Below are 18414 nucleotides of genomic sequence, written 5' to 3'. Positions count from 1 at the left end.
TCTCTATAGTCAATGAATGTTTGAAGGGCTTGCCATGTCTCTGCTGGCTGCACAGGACAAGCTCTATTTTTGGAAATTGAAACTGGAAGTAATACCGAATGGATCAGTAAATAAATCAGTGAACTGAATCATTTTATTTTCATTTTGACTTTATTCAAGACTCATCTTAAAAAGAGGTCCATAGCAGGGGTAAATCAAATAACCTGAGTCACAAATTGTACTTTTCCTGTAAATGCATGCGACGCTATGAGAAAATGAATACATAAAATAAACAACTGCGAATAAAAAAAACAAAGGCGGGACTAACTGGAAATTACCACCACACCAGGGCATATCTGACCAAAATAGTCGGTTTGAGCAGAGCTTCAGCAGGCAACACGGTAAGAAATAAAAAACGAAATAGTCTGTTTCGTTTGAAACTACTTTCTGCATCTTTAAAGCCTTTAAACGCCTATACAATTAATATACGTTTTGACATTTCCCGAAAGACCATTCTTGTTTTATAGTACAGATATTTGTTTGTTTGTCTCTATCAAATGTCTTAAAATGTAGGTGAGGCGAATGGTCTATATTTCGTGTTTGTGTGATGATTCATTGTTTTTTGATTCATTTTCTTGATTCGGCTCTGTCTTCCATTGGTTAAATTCCAATACCGTTTTTTTTTTTTTTTTTGGACCTACGTCATATCTTTTCAAGGGATTACTGGCAACACACGTGGTGGTACATACAACGACTTTTGTTTCCCGTTAATTAAATCTATCTATCCTCATCACCACTAAGATAGTTGGTGCAGCTTTCATATATGTGACCAGATACGTGATGATGGCTCAATGGCTTTGGTGTGGCCGTTGTTTTGTAGCACTGCCTGAGATGTTTTCCATCACAGTGATTCCAGGTCATATAAGATAAAATCAAATCTTATCAGGCTGCTCAATCTTCTCTTATTACAGGCAAAAATGGACAACAACAGTGGACTTCGCACTTTGAACAATGACCCAGGTGAGACAGAAACATGAACACTGCCATTGTTCGCTCTTCTAATGCTTCCTGTAATCACACTGTGGCTACTGTCAATGTGTGTAATACCTTTTCGCTTTTCCACCATCTTTGTATGTACTGAATTCTTGTAAGTACTGTAAGTACTATGCAGTGTGCACGGTTTTGTCAGATACCAGTTAAAATGTGTGGCTCCTTCAGATGATCTCTGGCTTTAATGAAGGGTTTTGACCTACTTTGATTGTGGTCTCATATTGTAGAGAAGTTTGAATTGGTTGGCCTACTTTCTCATCTGTGGTGTTGCATGACACCTTGTTCCCCTGATGCTCATGAAGACAACAGGGCTTGATGTTTCCTTGTGGTTTTGTGCGCTTGCACGTTTTCCTCCCAAATGCGCCAGTGTGATTTTTCTCAACAAGGTCAACAAACCCAGTTTATGAAATTTCTCACAGTTGTACTGTGCCATTCACTCTTGAAGCAACATTGTTTTGGATTCATAACTGGCTTTTCAGTTGTAGAACAACAAGAACAATCTAGTGTGAAACAGTGTGAAATGAAAATATCACAAAAGAAAGTTTAATCAACTTTATGAGAACCTAAGCCCTCAGGTTGTCAGATTGAGGAAGTGAAAAGTAACTGGCCAGAGCTCACATTAAGGCAAATCAAAACATTAAACAAAACAGTCATTCTCATGTACGTCTACATAATCAATCGAGGCAAGCTCAATCACCTCAGAGTCGCCTGACATGGTTTGTGTGCAGTTTGTACTCCCTGTAAACTTGTGACATTTTAATAGACTCCTCAAGGAGACGCAAGATATGGTCTCAGCCTGATAAAATCAGACATAATGAGCCATGTTGAGGCAGCAAGGTTAGGAATATGTCCAGAGTATCTGAATCAAATATAGATATATTATCACAAAATACCGTATCATGATTTAGTTTGATGGAGAGGAGAAGAGTTTATGGTTCTGGATAGTGCAAGCAAGATATTTACAGGTGTATTAATTTACTGCATGACAGCCATATTGTCATATCCTCCCTATATATAAATTGCACATAACATTTTAAGTGTCAGGTGGTTTTTTTTTCTCATTTGTGTATTTTTCCATTTTCCAACCTTTCATAAGACTGAAAAATGTGTAGTTAAGTAACATTTGACATAGATTTTTAATCTAGATTTCAAAGAAATGCAAAAATGTAGAAAATGAGTCATTATAAATCTTACACTACTACTGGCAGAGTACATTTTCTTTTGTTTGATATTGGAAAATACTATAAATTACCTTTAATTAGATCCTCTCCCCTCACCTGATATGCAATGTGGCAACCATTCTGGCTCGAAATGACTGCCGTGAAACACCCAAGTGGGTGCTACACATTGGTGGTGACTGAGGATGGTCTCCCTCTCATCACTGTAAAGTATTTTAATTGTTTATTATTATTATTATTATTATTATTATTTTTATTATTATTATTATTATTTTTTTATTTTTTTTATTTTTATTATTATTATTATTATTATTGTTGTTGTTTTTGTCATCATTATTGTCATTGTTATTTTTGTTGTTGTGTTGTTGTTCATTCATTAGTTGATTATAAAGGATATTAAGCCTACAAGCTCTTTGTTCGCAACAGTTCCTCTGAAGTCAGTATCAGTGGAGGTGGAGGTCCAGGGTCACGTCGCATCGGTCAGCTCCTGTCTCCAGTATGAAAACCAGGAGTCCGGGCCCGTGGAGGTCGTCTTCATCTTTCCCATGGACAGCAGCGCCGCCGTCTGCCGCTTCCGGGCCCGCGTCGGCAGCACCGAGATCGAGGCCCAGGTCCGAGAGAAAACGCAGGTGGGCCTCCTGTGTTCATCGCTTCCAGACCGGGCGTCACGCACCTTTGAGGCGCATGCCTTTCAATCGCGGGCTGCGTGAGGTCGGCCTCCATTTTCTCATCTGGCAGAGATGAGTGGTGAGCACAATGGCGAGCCTTTGAAGGGCTGATGTGGCCTGTTCGCGTCATTATGCGACCGAACGTTCTCGGTTACCAAGGAGACATGCACGGGCGAGGGTGTCTCAAGGCTGCGTTCCGATCCAGTTTTGGCTCCGCCCTCTTACATTTCACTTGCTAACTTCGCTTGGAAAGATGTCACGCACATACCAAAACAAAAAAACAGGAGCATATACACTGGCGTTTGCAAATGGGAGGGAGGGAGAGTGGACCAGGTCATTTGAATTGAGACACACTTCAACTCACCTATGCATGAAAATGCCCATTGGGAGCTTACCTTACAGCTGCATAAAGCTTTAATCATTCACATACCGTGGGATGAAAAATACCATTAAAAGGATGATTAGCCAATATACTCTCAACCTGCCACCATTTACATTTTGACATCGCGATATCAGTCAAGCAATTAACTGAAAAGCAATATTAATAGATAAAAAACAGAAGTGAGTTTTGTGTGCTGGCATTTTTCTTTGTGTCATATAGTTGTACAGCATTTAAATATATGTAGTTACACCATTACCTTTAAACTGATCAGTAGACTGCTCTTCATTTTGCTTGATTAACGATCAAACAATTAATTCACTGAATAATCTAGACCAATAGGCCTATATAATGGCCTATAATGATTAACAAATGTTAACGACAGGGTGGCAATAATATGAATAATTCACAAGAAGCCCAGTGCTTTGCCTTAATTGTACGTATCTCACATTATTGCAGAGTTTTCTTCTTATCACATTAAAGAATGTAGTTAATTTTAAGAAGGCACATGATTTAGTCAGAATGATTTTAAGCATAAATTTAAAGAGGGAAACCTCTCATTAAGTGTCTCGAACACACAATGCATAACCCAGGCTGGATCAGTGATTTTACAAATATCTGTGCTGCGCATCTGCAGCATTTGAACTGCAGAACCTTCGCATGACTTACGTTTTATATCATCACAAATGTGGATATAGGAAAATGCTGCACAATTCTTTGGTGCAAAGAACAATAATGTTATCTCAATATATACTGGTAATCATTTAACTACTCATCTTGGTTAGGCTATTTGAGCGAATTAGTGGTTTTATTCATTGTTAATCAAAGTACAGGGAAACAGGATGGTCATCATTTTTGTATGAAATACAAATACAAAACAACAAATGACTGGTTTCATTTACACTTATACACCATCTTTTCCATTCTGTATGTGCAATTAATTTATAATACAGTGAAAAATGATAAATGTTCACGCAATTATCGCCGAACTGGAAGTTTGCTGTGAATTCTGGGCACTTTAAAAAAAGTTAAGGGCTTTGTCACGAACTTCACTTGACTTTATAACAGATTGGATCCAGATCTAAAATGGCAACCAAGGGTACATCTGGGTCTCAAAACAAATTCTACCTGGTGAGGTTTGCAAGTTGAGGGTGCAGCAAAAGCTGGATTGGGATGCCGTCTCACGGTGATGACATCACTTCCTAGGCACGGGAGCAGTATGACGATGCGCTGAGCTCGGGGCTGCAGGCCTTCCTGCTGGAGGAGAGCGAGGAGAGCGAGGACGTTTTTCGACTGAGCGTGGGAAGCCTGCCCCCGGGAGAGACGGCCTCGGTGACCCTGACCTACGTGACCGAGCTGGCGGTGCAGGCCGATAAGGCACTGAGATTCTGCCTGCCCACCGTCCTCAACCCCCGCTACACCCCTGCAGGTACAGGTCCAAAGAGCTCTCCTGAGGAGATGTGCTGAGCCCCATAATGTTTGGGACAAAGGCATATATATATATATTTTTTATTTTATTTTATTTTATTTTATTTTTATTTTTATTTTTTTATTTATTTTTTTTTTATTTGGCTCTACTCCACAATTTTAGATTAAGGCATTTTTATATACTTTGGTTTCGCCATGTAGAAATTACAGCAATTTTTAAAATAGAAATACCCTTTAATGAAAACTTAAATTGGGCACTTTAAGTCGAAAAATTGTAATGTGGTGAGACAAATCAAGAAAAATATACTTTGTCCCAAACGTTATGCTCACTGTATGAGACTCCATTTTTTGGTATTCCCTTGTTTGGATCTCATTGGTGCCTCTCCCCCCCTTAAGGCTGTAAGAGCATCACCACAGAGGCTGCCGGGGCCCTGTCAGGGGACTTGCCCTACACCCTGTCTCTTGGGGTCCATGTCTACTCCCCCAGCCAAATCAAGAGCATCGAGTCCAACTGCCCTCTCACCCCAGTGGAGCTCCTGTCCCAGGATAGCACCGAGGCCCAGGTGAGCGGTGTGTGTGTGTGTGTGTGTGTGTGCGCGCGCGCCGTCCTCCTTCTTGTGTGCGTGTGCATGAAGTCATTCGTTTCCTTATCTGCGGAAGTCCCCCATAAAGTGCTAAATGCTAAGTGGCTGGTGAGAGGTACTGCCCCCTGGTGGACCACTGTGTGCTGATTTGCAGAATGCTGGCCGGTCTCCAGCTGCTGCAAACTGCTGTTCAGTTAGCGCTTGCTAGCTGGTACAGGGTCCTCTGTTCATATGGTAAGCAGGTTGTGTGTTGGAACAGGATCCTGAACATCCTTTTGGTAAGTGAGGAGCGCATTGGGTGGATCAATACAACTATGGTAGGTCCAGCTGGGTAGATGACCAGACCCACTCAGTCCAGATCCAATCATAGGTCCCAAATCTCATATTGCAGTTCTGTGCAATGGCCTGTTGGTCTTTGATTGTTCTGCCTGTGTCTTTGTGGGTTAAAAAAAAAAATCTCTCTTCTTCTTTTGTGTACATGTGGTTTCTCTTTCTTTTCATTTTCTCCTTTGTATATGCTTTACAACTGCCAGATAATCTCTGTTAGAAATTGCTTATGTGTTATGCTTACTTACTCTCTCTCTGTCTGTAGGTCAGGCTGTTGCCTGGGCATCGTTTTGACAGGGATGTGGAACTCCTGTTGTACTATGTCCAGCCTCACCTACCCACCGCCATATTGGAGGCGGGGCAGCCAACTGCCAAACCAGGTCTGGGAGCAGGGAAAAACAATAGTGTTGCATGCAGCCTGTTGTTTCCCAGTTTCATGTAAAAACTTGTAATATGTCATTAGTGGCTCCTCACTGGTCTGAATTGTGCAAATTAAGGTGATTTTAAATGCCAGAAGAGTGGTTGTCACATATTGTAATCCTGTCTTAAAATACTGAATTACATGTGTTTTTGGTTAGGTTCTAACATATCTCTCTCTCTCTCTCTCTCTCTCTCTCTCTCTCTCCCTCCCTCCCTCCTCCTTTGCTCTGTCCTTCTCTCCCTTTCTCTCAGGTGACCTGATGGGGGACACCGTGGCCTTGCTCAGCTTTTACCCAGACAGCAAGGCAGTGACGTCACCCTCCAAGGCCTCCAGCAAAGAGTTCATATTCCTGGTCGACCGTTCAGGCAGCATGAGTGTCAGGGGGCGCATTGACACTGCCAGGGTACCGTCTCTGAATCTATGTTTTATTTACTGATTTCGACGGGACGGCGCCATACTGTCACCTTGCAAAATCTCTCTGCCTTGTCACGCCCAGGACACCCTGCTGCTGCTGCTGAAGAGCCTTCCCATAGGCTGCCGCTTCAACATCTACGGCTTTGGCTCCACCCACGAGTCTTTCTTCCAGTGAGTGATGACGATGATGATGGTGACGATGATTATGATGTTGATGATAAAAGCATAACAATTAAAAGCATGACATAAACATAACAATTTACTATCATTCTGGACTCCCGATTTGCCCGATGTCTGAACATAAAGAGTACAAACTCACCTCATATGCTGTGGCTATGCTGCGACAGCCTACATCCTTTTGCCAGCTCATTGCATCTCACATTGGCTTCTTAAGAAACATCTCTGTAGATTGGTGAAACAAATTTGTTCCTTGGTATAATCTTTTTATAGTTTTTGTTTCCAAATGTTCAGTGTTCACATTGGAAAAAAAATGGTTTCTCTCTGTAAAATCTGAACATCTGAATTTTTTGATAATAGACATGTTCATTCATGCATACTGTTCACATACTGAAACAATAGTAGTTGCCATGCTTATTTCTGTTTAGTCTTTTTTTGTTGAAACAGCATTCACTTACCAGCAATTAAATAAACCTGGTGGTCCATCTTAAATTGCTGAATTTGTGTGTAGGATTTGAGCCACTAAAAGGAAACGGACATCTTGTTATCCATTGAAGGCGATTTAGCCTTCAGATAGGATGCTATGTGTGATAATGACCTACTGAACCAAACACAAATTTTGCTAAATATCTTGCATAACTGGGGAACCGCCCCCCCCCCCCCCCCCTTTCCCCATATTCACTGCATATCTCTATGCTATGACTGTGCCACACATTTCCCTCTGCTTCCGTCTGTCAGTGAGAGTGTGGAGTACAGTCAGAAAATGGTGAACTCCGCTAAAAAGAAAGTGAAGTCAATGGAGGCCAATCTTGGAGGTACAGAGATCCTTGGACCCCTAAAGGAGATCTACAGCAAGCCCTGCCTCCCCTCACACCCACGCCAGGTACCCCACCTGTACTGTTCAACATGAGCGCGTACAATATTTGCAGCACAGAACGCCCTACTGCACTGTGCACATGTAAAACACTGTCAGCAACCCTGTACCTTTTAGGGGTGTGCAGAGTCAATGATATCTGTGTTTGTGTCTGTATGTGGGAATGGCTATATACTGAACTTCTGTGTGAACAAGAGAAAATGCCAGTTTTCTGACCTAATGTGCATTGGGACAAACTGGTGAATGATTTCACACCGACAAATTGTTAAACTCTTTATATAACAGCTCTTTTATTTTTAAGCAGTATTTTATAAACAACTCTAACTTTGTTGTTCTAAATGATTAGATTATGTACAGGTGCATTTTGTAATAGTCTAAGCAACACTAGTGCTAGCTCCAGCCCCAGGATCTGTGGGAGCAGGCAGCCCAGACAAATCTGTACAAACCTCAGCTTTTTCATCTTCAAAGTCCATTGTGAACAGTCAATATTTTAAAAAAATTGGGTTACTAGCTAGCGAGCCAAATAGGCAATCAAAGGCTAATCTCACTTCCCTCACAAGTGATCCCTCCCAAATTAAGTTTCAACTTTCTGCTAGATGTGGATGCTTCATGACAGGAGTAGACATAGGCTAACACAGAAAACAGAGACTTCAGAGTTGCTAACCCCTGCTTATTTTATTTTTGCTAGCAATAATATTTAAATACATGTCATTTCAATGAGAAAGGGGGTTGTTTCTTAACTTGCTGAATGGTTACTTGAATTACTCACGCTGTGATTTGTAGATATAATAGTCTCATACATTAATACCAAATTTCCAGCTGCATTAGATAGCTGCACAGATAATAACCTGTAGTAATATTGAATACGGCCATAGTACCTTTTACTGCTCTCTCTCTCTCTCTCTCTCTCTCTCTCTCTGTATTCAGCTGTTTATATTCACAGATGGAGAAGTAGGTAACACCAAAGCAGTGACTGATCTGGTGAAAATGAATGCTGGGTCTCACAGGTGGGCTTTATCTTTGTGTGTGTGTATGTGTGTATGCTTGTGTGTGCGTGCATGTGTGTATGTGTGTATGCTTGCGTGTGTATGCTTGTGTGTGCATGTGTGTGCTTGTATGCGTATGCATGGGCACACACACACACACACACACACACACACACACACGCATACACACATACACACACACACAACACACACAAGCACGGAAGCAAGCAAACAGAAACATGCGCACACACATGCATGCACACACACACATACACATACACACACGCATGAGCATGGAAGCATGCACATGCGCACACACACGCACGCACGCACACACATACATATGCTCGCGTGTCTGTGTGTGCTTGTGTATATGCGTGTGTGTGTGTGTGTGCGTGCTTATGTGTGCGCATGCTTCTGCTTGAACGCTCATGTGTGTGTTTGTTCAGGTGTTTTTCCTTTGGCATTGGGGAAGGGGCCAGCGCTGCGCTTGTGAATGGCATGGCTAAGGAGGGGTCGGGCCACGCCCAGTTCATCACTGGAACTGACAGACTACAGGCCAAGGTAAGAGAGAGAGAGAGAGAGAGAGGGAGAGAGTGAGATCACAGATGAGGCACTCCCTTCTCCACTCTGATTCCAATTCTGCTCTTCTCCTTCTTCCGATTACCTATCCTGTGTTATGGCCAGACCATAGCATTCTTATTGGTTGCTACCTTAAATGTTGTTAATTAAATGGTGTTAATTAAGTTCTCAAACAAAAAATAAGAACAAGTTTCAGTCAAAGAATCTCACCAGTTCTAACGTAGTCAAAGTTCTACTGACACATATAAAGGAAGTTAAGTACATACTCTTAATCACAAGACATTACTGATTTTTGTGTGGGTAAATCACATGAGTACAAAGCTGAGCATAATTCATTAGAGATAGATAGATAGATGATAGATGGATAGATAGATAGATAGATAGATGATAGATACATGATAGATAGATAGATAGATAGATAGATATGGTACTGTGAAAAAAGTGGCCACTGAGTGCACAGACCTCTCTCTCTCTCGCTCACTCTCTCTCAGGTGATGCAGTCCCTTCAATTTTCCATGCAGCCAGAAGTGAGCGACATCTCAGTGCAGTGGGATGTTCCACCGGGGGTCGCTGTTACCCCCTTGTCTCCTCCTCCCACTGTACTCTTCCATGGTCAGAGGCTCCTGGTGTACGCCCAGTTCACCGGGCAGGTTGGTCCCGTGTTCCAGCAGTGAGATCAGCTGGGGGATCATGAGGGAGAGAGGGAATCAGCGGACTCTAACGGTGGCTTCGATCATTAGACAAAATGCCCATAAAAATATCCTGCTCCATGCCAATATTCATCAACAATGTTACCTACTTATGGTCAATTGCAAAGGCTATGCAGGATTTGTGATAGAGACTCCGATTTCGCGGAGAAGAGCAGTGAAATGTGTATGCATTTTATTTGAACACGGTTATGCCATTGGATGGTATAATGGGTAAGGAACTGGTCTTGTAACCTAAAGGTCACAGGTTTGAATCCCAGGTAGGACACTGCCGTTGTGCCCTTGAGCAAGGTCCTTAATCCGCATTGCTTCAGTATATATAAATAAAGAAACACTTTTAAATAAATATGCAAACATCTTGCAGTTCATATAACTTGCTATGAACTTGCTATAAATTGCAATGGCTGATCCTGTTTACAGTTTGTCACAACATGTGCTTCTTCCAATTGTATAAACATTATATCTTTCTAACTCTCCCTTTTTCTCTTGCACAGAGTCACAGTAGTATGGACGGGTCTGTAACTCTTCATTATAAACTTGGAGAAGAATCTTTGAAGAACAAACTGACTTTCAATATGAAGTCTGAGAAGGACAGCAGGTAACACTGAAGCACAGACACAATTATGCACATCTTCAGCAACGCACACACATACACTCACACACACACACACACACACACACACACACACACACACACACACACACACACATGTTTGTATTGCTATACTTGTGAGGATTTACCATTGACTTACATTCATTCCGTAACCTCTAACCCTAACCCAAATCCTAACCCCAACCACTACATGCCTAACCTTAACCCTGACCTTAACCGAATTGTAACCCTAACCCTAAGTGCTAACCCTAAAACAGCCTCTTAAACTTGTGGGGACCAGCAAAAGGTCCCCACCTTGCGTAGTTTTCCTCATCTTTCTATCCTTGTGGGGACATTTGGTTCTCACAAAGATAGGTAAACATGCCCACACTCACATACACACACACACACACACACACACACGTGCATTAATTGATGGTTAATGAGAAGATGTTTCTTTTGCTTATATACAATTTTTTCTAATTTGCAGCACCTCCCTCCAGTAAAGTCTTGTTTGTCTATGTGTACAATTTCTGGGACATACATGAGATCTTTTATGAATTGTGTAAAAGATACATAAACAATCAACATGGTATAGTTCCATCAAGTGTCTGATAAGGTCCTTGCAATGGGATTGGGCATTTGTCATAAGCCTCCAGCTATGCACCTGCCGAATTTAGTGTGTTCTCAGAAACTGCCAATGGAGATAGCTACAGAGTAAGAATTATACTAAAAAGACAGCAGGGTGCCACACAACAAAGGTGCTTAGTAAACAGCAAGTGTGATGGGGAGGGGGGGCATTTGAGGTTTTCCTGAAGTTGGGGGGACATGCCCAGGATTTACGTCCATGCAAATGAGCAATATTTAAAGAAACAAAAAGAAGCCAAAAAAAAAATTGTCCGTGTGTTGTGTAATCTTCGCTGTCGCCTCTGCAGCTTGCTACTTCACAGACTGGGGGCTCGTGCCGCCATAGAAGCCCTGGAAGGGGAGGTGAGAGAAGGCGGAGATGAGAGCATCACAGAGAAAGTGGTGGCACTCAGCACCCAATCAGGGGTTAGCTCCTCCCACACAGCCTTCATTGCTGTCCACGCTGAGAACAAGCAGCCAATCGAGGGCCCGCTCCTTCACAGAACCGTACCAAGAGCCATGCTTGAAGGTAAGTGACCATGTGATGCCCCAGTGAGCATACATGTGCGGGTGCACGTGAACATCTACGCGCGGAACTGGTTGTGCGTGGTGTAGCGTCCGCAACAGTATACCCTCACGGTTAGGGAACCGGGGTTGCACCCCCAAGGTTATCGGTTAGTTCTCAGGTGGTTGAGTAGATGTAGTACCTTTAAATGAGGTACTTTACCTGAACAGCTTCGGTAAATATCCTACTGTATGACTGGATCGTCTATAAAAAGAATGTGAACTGCGTGAGACGCTCTGGATAAGGGCATCTGCTAAATGGCTAAAATGGAATGATGTCGCATAAAGACAGAGATTTCCGTTGCATCATAGATATTCCTTAGCATGGTTATTTTATAATGTTTTCAAGGTAAAAATCCTGCATTCATGTGCCTTTTAAGTAATTTAACAAAGTCATTGATTGTCTAAAGAACCTGTATTCCTTATCTGTGTGGCTGCTGGTTGAAAGGACATCACAAAAACCTGCAGATGGCAGGGCTATCAAGAACTTGACATGATCTAGTTCATTATCATGTGGCCTCTTATTTCAATACTGCAGACTTGTATTGCATGTCTTGCAATATCAATGTCATTCTCTCTCTCTCTCTCACACACACACACACACACACGTGCACACGCACGCACATACACACACATACTGTACGCGCATACTCACACACACACACAGTTGTTTAATCTCTCGATACCTCTCTTTTTATTACAGATCGAAGTAGGCGTTTCTGCGGAGCCTTATACTCAGGGTAAATGCCTTGCTGGATCTCAGCTCTTAACCCTCTCTGTTCACTTTCCATCTTCGTTCCTTGTGAGGGGATTGTCACTGTTTGCCTTTTTAGTGACTTTAACTTATTCACAGTTCAGTCAGTTGAATAAAGAGCAAGATAAAGCTAAACAAGTATTCCCTACAGAAGATGAAATTTAGAACAGTACAGCATGAACAACGTATGTAGATGTAGAAATCATTCTCCACAAAAAAAAACAGGAAATCATTGCCTGGGCTCAATATTTGACTACTGGTTCCATGAGGAATGATGTGCAGTAAACTGGTAGCTGGATCTCAGCTTTTCACCCCCCCCCCCCCTTTCTTTTCTTTTCAGCACCCCTCCTCAGAGTTTGGTAAAGGCTTGTGACCTTGTTCCCAGAAATGAACACATTTACCATGTACCAGTCACCGGGAAAGAATCAGGCAAGCCAAAACTTGGGGCCTCCCTACGCCAAATTTGGGGCAGATTCCGACGAGGGAATCGAGAGCCACAGATTGACATGGGTTGCAGTCGGCGGCCAGTCGGGGTGAGCAGTCAGATCCACCTGCTGATTCTTGGTTTGTGCTGCTGAGCATTTTGTAGCAGGAGGTTTCTCTGGCATTGAGTAAATGGTAAATGGTAAATGGACTGCATTTATATAGCGCTTTTATCCAAAGCGCTTTACAATTGATGCCTCTCATTCGCCAGAGCAGTTAGAGGTTAGGGGTTAGGTGTCTTGCTCAAGGACACTTCGACATGCCCAGGGCGGGGTTTGAACCGGCAACCCTCCGACTGCCAGACAATCGGTCTTACCTCCTGAGCTATATCGCCCCTTGAGTGCGGAAGCTTCAGGTGCATTGACAAAGGCAAATCTATGAGATCTCAGTGGCACCTATGAAACTTATGTCTGCGCTCACAAAGACGTGCAGGGCGACGGCGCCACGGCGGCAGTGTTGCAGTCAGCAGCAGTAGCTCCCACTACATCGCCGCTTGCAAAGCGGAGTGGGCGTCGAATGCGACCCGCAGTTGGACAGCGTCAGTTGGAGTCGTTTGTCCGTTTCGTTGGCCAGTCCTCACCCTGCCTTTGCTTCGGTTGCAGCGAAAGGCGACGAAGATCTGCCGCGGCGAGCCGTTTGAAAGGCCAGGTAAGGAGAGAGAATCCTCGCATTCATTTACAGCGATGTCGCTGTTCCCAGTCTGTCTCTCACACATTACCCACGCTCTGCAGATCTGGATGTGTGTCGTACTTCATTTTACATGGTTAAATACACAGTTACAATGACCCGACGTTGATGCCCGCGGGGTTCCCCAGGCATGCACCATGTGCAGAGTATGCGCTCATGGTTTTAATTTTTTTGTTTTATTAAATAATGAGTAAAAGCTTTGAACTGGAAAACACGCAGAAAAATGCAGCTGAATTTGAAAGAAAACTACCCAGGTGTCTTCAGTTAATAGCAAACTCCTCCATTACAAAAGATTTAATCTTATTTATTGCATCTGCAAGATCCTGCAGGCACCACTGTGACCCAGCATGGGTCTCACGCTCAACCATTTCACAGGAGAGGCGAGAAACGTTGCAAAATCACAGAGAGCATCTCACTGTATGATCTCCACCTGTAAGACCGTACCAATGACAAACATCTTTGAACACGCAAAAGATTTGTTTGGGACACCAGTCTGATAGTGAGTCTTTTTTTACACCTGTCGGACACTGGAGGACCAACTACTAGTCCCAATATTTAACTAAATTTCACACATTTCGGCAATGATTTTAATTTGGAAATTTAGGCAAATGGTAATCTTCAGGAATGCGATTCTGGTATTTGCTGGTATTTTGATTGGATACTGATTTTTCAACGTTTTTTTTTTTTTTTTTTTGCCTGCCCTCTGAAGTGGTCGAGTGTGAGATGCGTATCTAAAGCCCGCGTTGGGTCACATATTATGGGCTTGGGGAGTTATTTTACTGCATATTTTTGCATTACATTACATTACATTACAGGCATTTAGCAGACGCTCTTATCCAGAGCGACTTACACAACTTTTTTACATAGCATTTTACATTGTATCCATTTATACAGCTGGATATATACTGAAGCAATGCAGGTTAAGTACCTTGCTCAAGGGTACAACGGCAGTGTCTTACCCGGGAATCGAACCTACGACCTTTCGGTTACAAGTCCAGTTCCTTACCCACTGTGCTACACTCCGTCCCTTCATAATATTCAGATTTCATTGTGACACTGCCTGGGTCCTGCCAGGCTTCAGGCCTGAAACAGTGAGCTGCAGTCAGCACCCAGTTCTCAGTCACGATGGAGCCCCTGCATTTCTCTGCCGTGCCGGAAGGCTTCGCCTTTGCACAGGAGTTTAGGTGGGTTGGAGGGAGCCAAAGAGGAAAAGAGTGCGTTAACTCTTCATGACAAAAATATCAGATGAATTTCACCCTCATTTTTAAATGTGTAACGGTCTTTCTGGGACACAAGCGATGAAGGCGCGGAGTGAATGTAAATGTTTCATTGGGATGTTATCTATTGCATCGGATCATATTTAATGCATGCTATGGCCAACTCTGCTATAGAAAAGGGAGTCTTATCATCTAATTCAAATATGTCACTTATCTATTATTATTATTATTATTTATTACATTTATATAGCACTTTTCCAAATGCTCAAAGTGCTTTACAGTGAAGGGGAACTCACCTCACCCACCACCAATGTGTAGCACCCACCTGGGTGATGCACGGCAGCCATTTTGCGCCAGAACGCTCACCAAACATTAGCGAAGGTGGAGAGGGAGAGAACATTTATTTAGCCAATTAAATCTGGGGATGATTTTTAGTGGCAAGTTTGCGAGTGCCAGATCTGGGATTTGGCCAGGACACCGGGGAACCCCCTACACTTAGCGATAAGTGTCATGGGATCTTTAATGACCACAGAGAGTCAGGACCTCGGTTTAACGTCTCATCCGAAAGACGGCATCTCCTACAGCACAGTGTCCCCGTCACTGCACTGGGGTTTTTTTTAATTTATTTGTACCAGAGGGAAGATTGCCCCCTGCTGGCCCACCAACACCACTTCCAGCTGCAACTCAGTATTCCCTGGTGGTATCTCCTTATGACCAAAGGATGATAAGGACCCTTTAGACTGTGCAAGCTTTTGGCTGGTTTCAGTTTCAAACAAAAATTTGAAGGCCTACACCAAAGTTTTGGCCTCCAGATTGGAGCCTATTATGACTTCTTTAATAAAACCGGGTCAAATGGGTTTTTATTAAACTCTGTTTAAATTCAGAAAATGTTGGTAGATGTTACTCATACTAGATTCCATAAATGATACCATCTCTTCAGGTGCAGTCGTCTCATTGGATGCAGAAAAGGCATCTGGTTGTGTCCAGTGGAGATATTTGTGGTTGGTTATGTTATCCATGCCAAAAAAAAAAATATGACCATTAAAGTGCTCAAACAGTATGGAAAGGGCATTGCATCAAATCTTTATGAATTTATTTTGGATCGTACACATTTAACTTTGTTCATAATGACCTCCTTGTGGGCAATCGCCCTATTGTACTCTGAGTGGAGTAGAGGTGGGATGCATGTTTTTCAGGTCATCGTGGGAGACAATGGCCTACTCTCTTATCAAGAACTTCAACATAATTTCAATTTGCCATGCCCTTTGTTTTTCTCTCTCTTTTTACAGATTACAGAAGGGCTTCCAGGAAAATAGAAGGTGGGCACCGGTCCCCTTCCCCATTACATTTCTAAGCAGTATAGTAAATGCATTTAAGCAATAAATACAAAATACAAAATGGGTAGACAATAGACATACTAGATTCCATAAGTGATACAATTTCTTCAGGTGCTGTCCCCTCATTGGATGGGAAAATGGCATCTGTCTGTGTCGCAGGTGCATTGTCAAGGCTTGACCAAGATGATTGGCCCGGAGACCTGTTGAGACTAATAGACCTACAGAATGCTGATGGTTCCTGGGAGCTTGACCAATCACTGGTCTCCATCCTGGGGAAAAATAAAGAGGAGGTGGCCAAAACCTCACCGGTAGAGGTAACAACGAGCAAATGCTGTGAATAATTAATCAACTAGGATCTATCTGATTATTTCATGATTCACAATTTATTTTAGAATGGTCTATTATCATTGTGGATAGGGAGTTATTTTACAGTTATGGTATTTTGTCCATTCACTATCTTGTCACCTAATTTTTTTGTCAGATCTCAGAACCATTCATTTCCCAGAACTTTTCATCGATTACTATACAAGCCACGAAAATTGTTAACTGATATAATTTATCAAAGATTTATACTTAATTTACAAAAAAAGTGTTTTTTATTTGCTACCATTGTAAGATGCTGTCAGCCACATGTCACGTCATGGATGGGTGCTGTGCCAGGATGTTACAGCTGGCCCAACGGGTGCTGTGCCAGGATGTTACAGCTGGCTCAATGGGTGCTGTGCCAGGATGTTACAGCTGGCCCAACGGGTGCTGTGCCAGGATGTTACAGCTGGCCCAACGGGTGCTGTGCCAGGATGTTACAGCTGGCTCAATGGGTGCTGTGCCAGGATGTTACAGCTGGCCCAACGGGTGCTGTGCCAGGATGTTACAGCTGGCCCGAATCTGAGCACTAAACTGTGTTTTTTTTTTTTTGTCTGCTCCTGCTGTCCTGCTTGTGAACCACTGGCCTCCTCCACAGTCTGGGTCCTCTTCTGTTTGGGCCACGGTTCTGGCGGTGCTGTGGCTGCACGGGCACATGGCCCGTTTTAAGGATGAGTGGCTGCTTGTTGCCCAGAAGGCTGTGTCCTGGATCAAAACTCAGATAGGTAGGGGAGTGTTCTCTGCATGCTTTTTTTTGTTTGTTTGTTTTTGAGCAGGTCGAGGTGTATTTGTTCACCCCTTGGTTTCAGTGTAATGCCTCTTGTCACCAACTTCCCGACCCAGTTCCTGTCACAGGAGTGGGATGAGGGGGGACCGGGGTGTCTTGGGGTAGTCACATCACAATGTATGCACCTGATGTAAGCCCTGATGTTTTTGTATGTGCCTGTGTGTACTTGTCAGGTGTCTGTGTGTGATTTTGAACGGCAGGTTCTAGCTCACGGCCACGTTCGCTGTGTTTTTGGGCTCGCCTGTGCCCGTGTGCAGCCGGCTGAATCCCGCGCTGTTTCTTCTTTCAGGGGCCGACATGTCCCGGTTTGTGTCATCGGGGAACTCCCTCCTCGGCCTGCAGGTGGAGCCAAAGGCCCTGGGGCAGTAAGAAACGGCGCTCCCGAAGTTTCAGAATTCCACTCCTACTGAAACAAAGCAGGGCATCGCTTTGCGCATTTTATCTGTGAAAGCCATTTCTGTGCACGGCAATTCTGCATTTATAGCACATTGTTTATAATAAGTTTACTTTCACTGCCTTTCAGTTATTTCTTACTTTCTGAAAACTGCACTGTTAGGTTACCTTCAGAGTGCAGGAAAACTGGCTCAGTTCTGTATTTTAATCCCCCACATATGCAACAGAGTTCAGATGTTTGTAGAGCACCACACGGAGCAGTATCTTCTCAGTTTTCGATCGGTATGTGGTAGTGAGTCAGATATGCGGCCATGCCAAAAGCCATGCAAACGCGCAGATCAGAATTGTTCAGTCCGTGCTTGAATTTAGTATGCTCGTGAAAGCCAGCGGGGCAGAGCATATACCCTCTGCCAAAGACGAGATGGGAATAGATGCAGGCGTCCTCCACCCAGCTGGAGATACACCAGTAAGTGACAGGTTCATGTCGTCATTATTCGGCATTGGCTGTGCTGTTGGGTCATTTTCAAAAATGAATATGGACAGTCAGTCCAAAAAATTGATTTCAGCATTAAGATCTGCAAATGCAGCCTTTATGCATCAGATACAGTTAGGGAACGACAAGAGCCATAAAACTGTGCATTAGCTAAGAATTCATGCAAATAACCATTTAGTACTGTGTGTAAACTTAGTGTGTTTATAAACATTATACTAGCCTGCTTTTGCACAAAGTGTGTACACAGTGTGCATGTACTGTATATGAAATACATAAAAAAATCATTAAAGCACTTATTTGAGTCAATTGAAGTCATGTGTTACAAATTTCAATGCTTTTATTTTTTGTAGCAGAAACAAACAA

The 18414-nt window shown here is 43.0% G+C and overlaps 1 protein-coding gene across 2 annotated transcripts; it reads left to right on the top strand.

Annotated features, from left to right (window-relative positions):
• The first annotated feature begins 34 nt into the window (after positions 1–34).
• On the top strand, positions 35–18362 carry LOC118209774 (von Willebrand factor A domain-containing protein 5A-like). Of its 2 annotated transcripts, none has more exons than XM_035385393.1 (21): positions 35–380; positions 951–999; positions 2634–2836; positions 4461–4683; positions 5079–5245; positions 5859–5973; positions 6266–6417; positions 6511–6599; positions 7344–7488; positions 8407–8486; positions 8915–9029; positions 9539–9697; positions 10249–10352; positions 11282–11502; positions 12241–12277; positions 12632–12824; positions 13377–13422; positions 15968–15997; positions 16127–16329; positions 16977–17103; positions 17455–18362. In XM_035385393.1, exons 2-21 carry the CDS (start codon positions 957–959, stop codon positions 17532–17534), a joined length of 2532 nt encoding a protein of 843 aa, XP_035241284.1. In that variant the 5' UTR covers positions 35–380; positions 951–956; the 3' UTR covers positions 17535–18362. The 2 variants fall into 2 exon arrangements, with proteins under 2 accessions (XP_035241284.1, XP_035241285.1); XM_035385394.1 differs by having other exon boundaries at positions 36–380; positions 16175–16329.
• The last annotated feature ends 52 nt before the right edge of the window (positions 18363–18414 follow it).

The sequence above is a fragment of the Anguilla anguilla genome, chromosome 12, assembly GCF_013347855.1.
Source record: "Anguilla anguilla isolate fAngAng1 chromosome 12, fAngAng1.pri, whole genome shotgun sequence".
Taxonomy (NCBI): domain Eukaryota; kingdom Metazoa; phylum Chordata; class Actinopteri; order Anguilliformes; family Anguillidae; genus Anguilla; species Anguilla anguilla.
The sequence above is the reverse complement of the archived record's forward strand: the minus strand, read 5'-3'. Positions and strand labels throughout refer to the sequence as shown.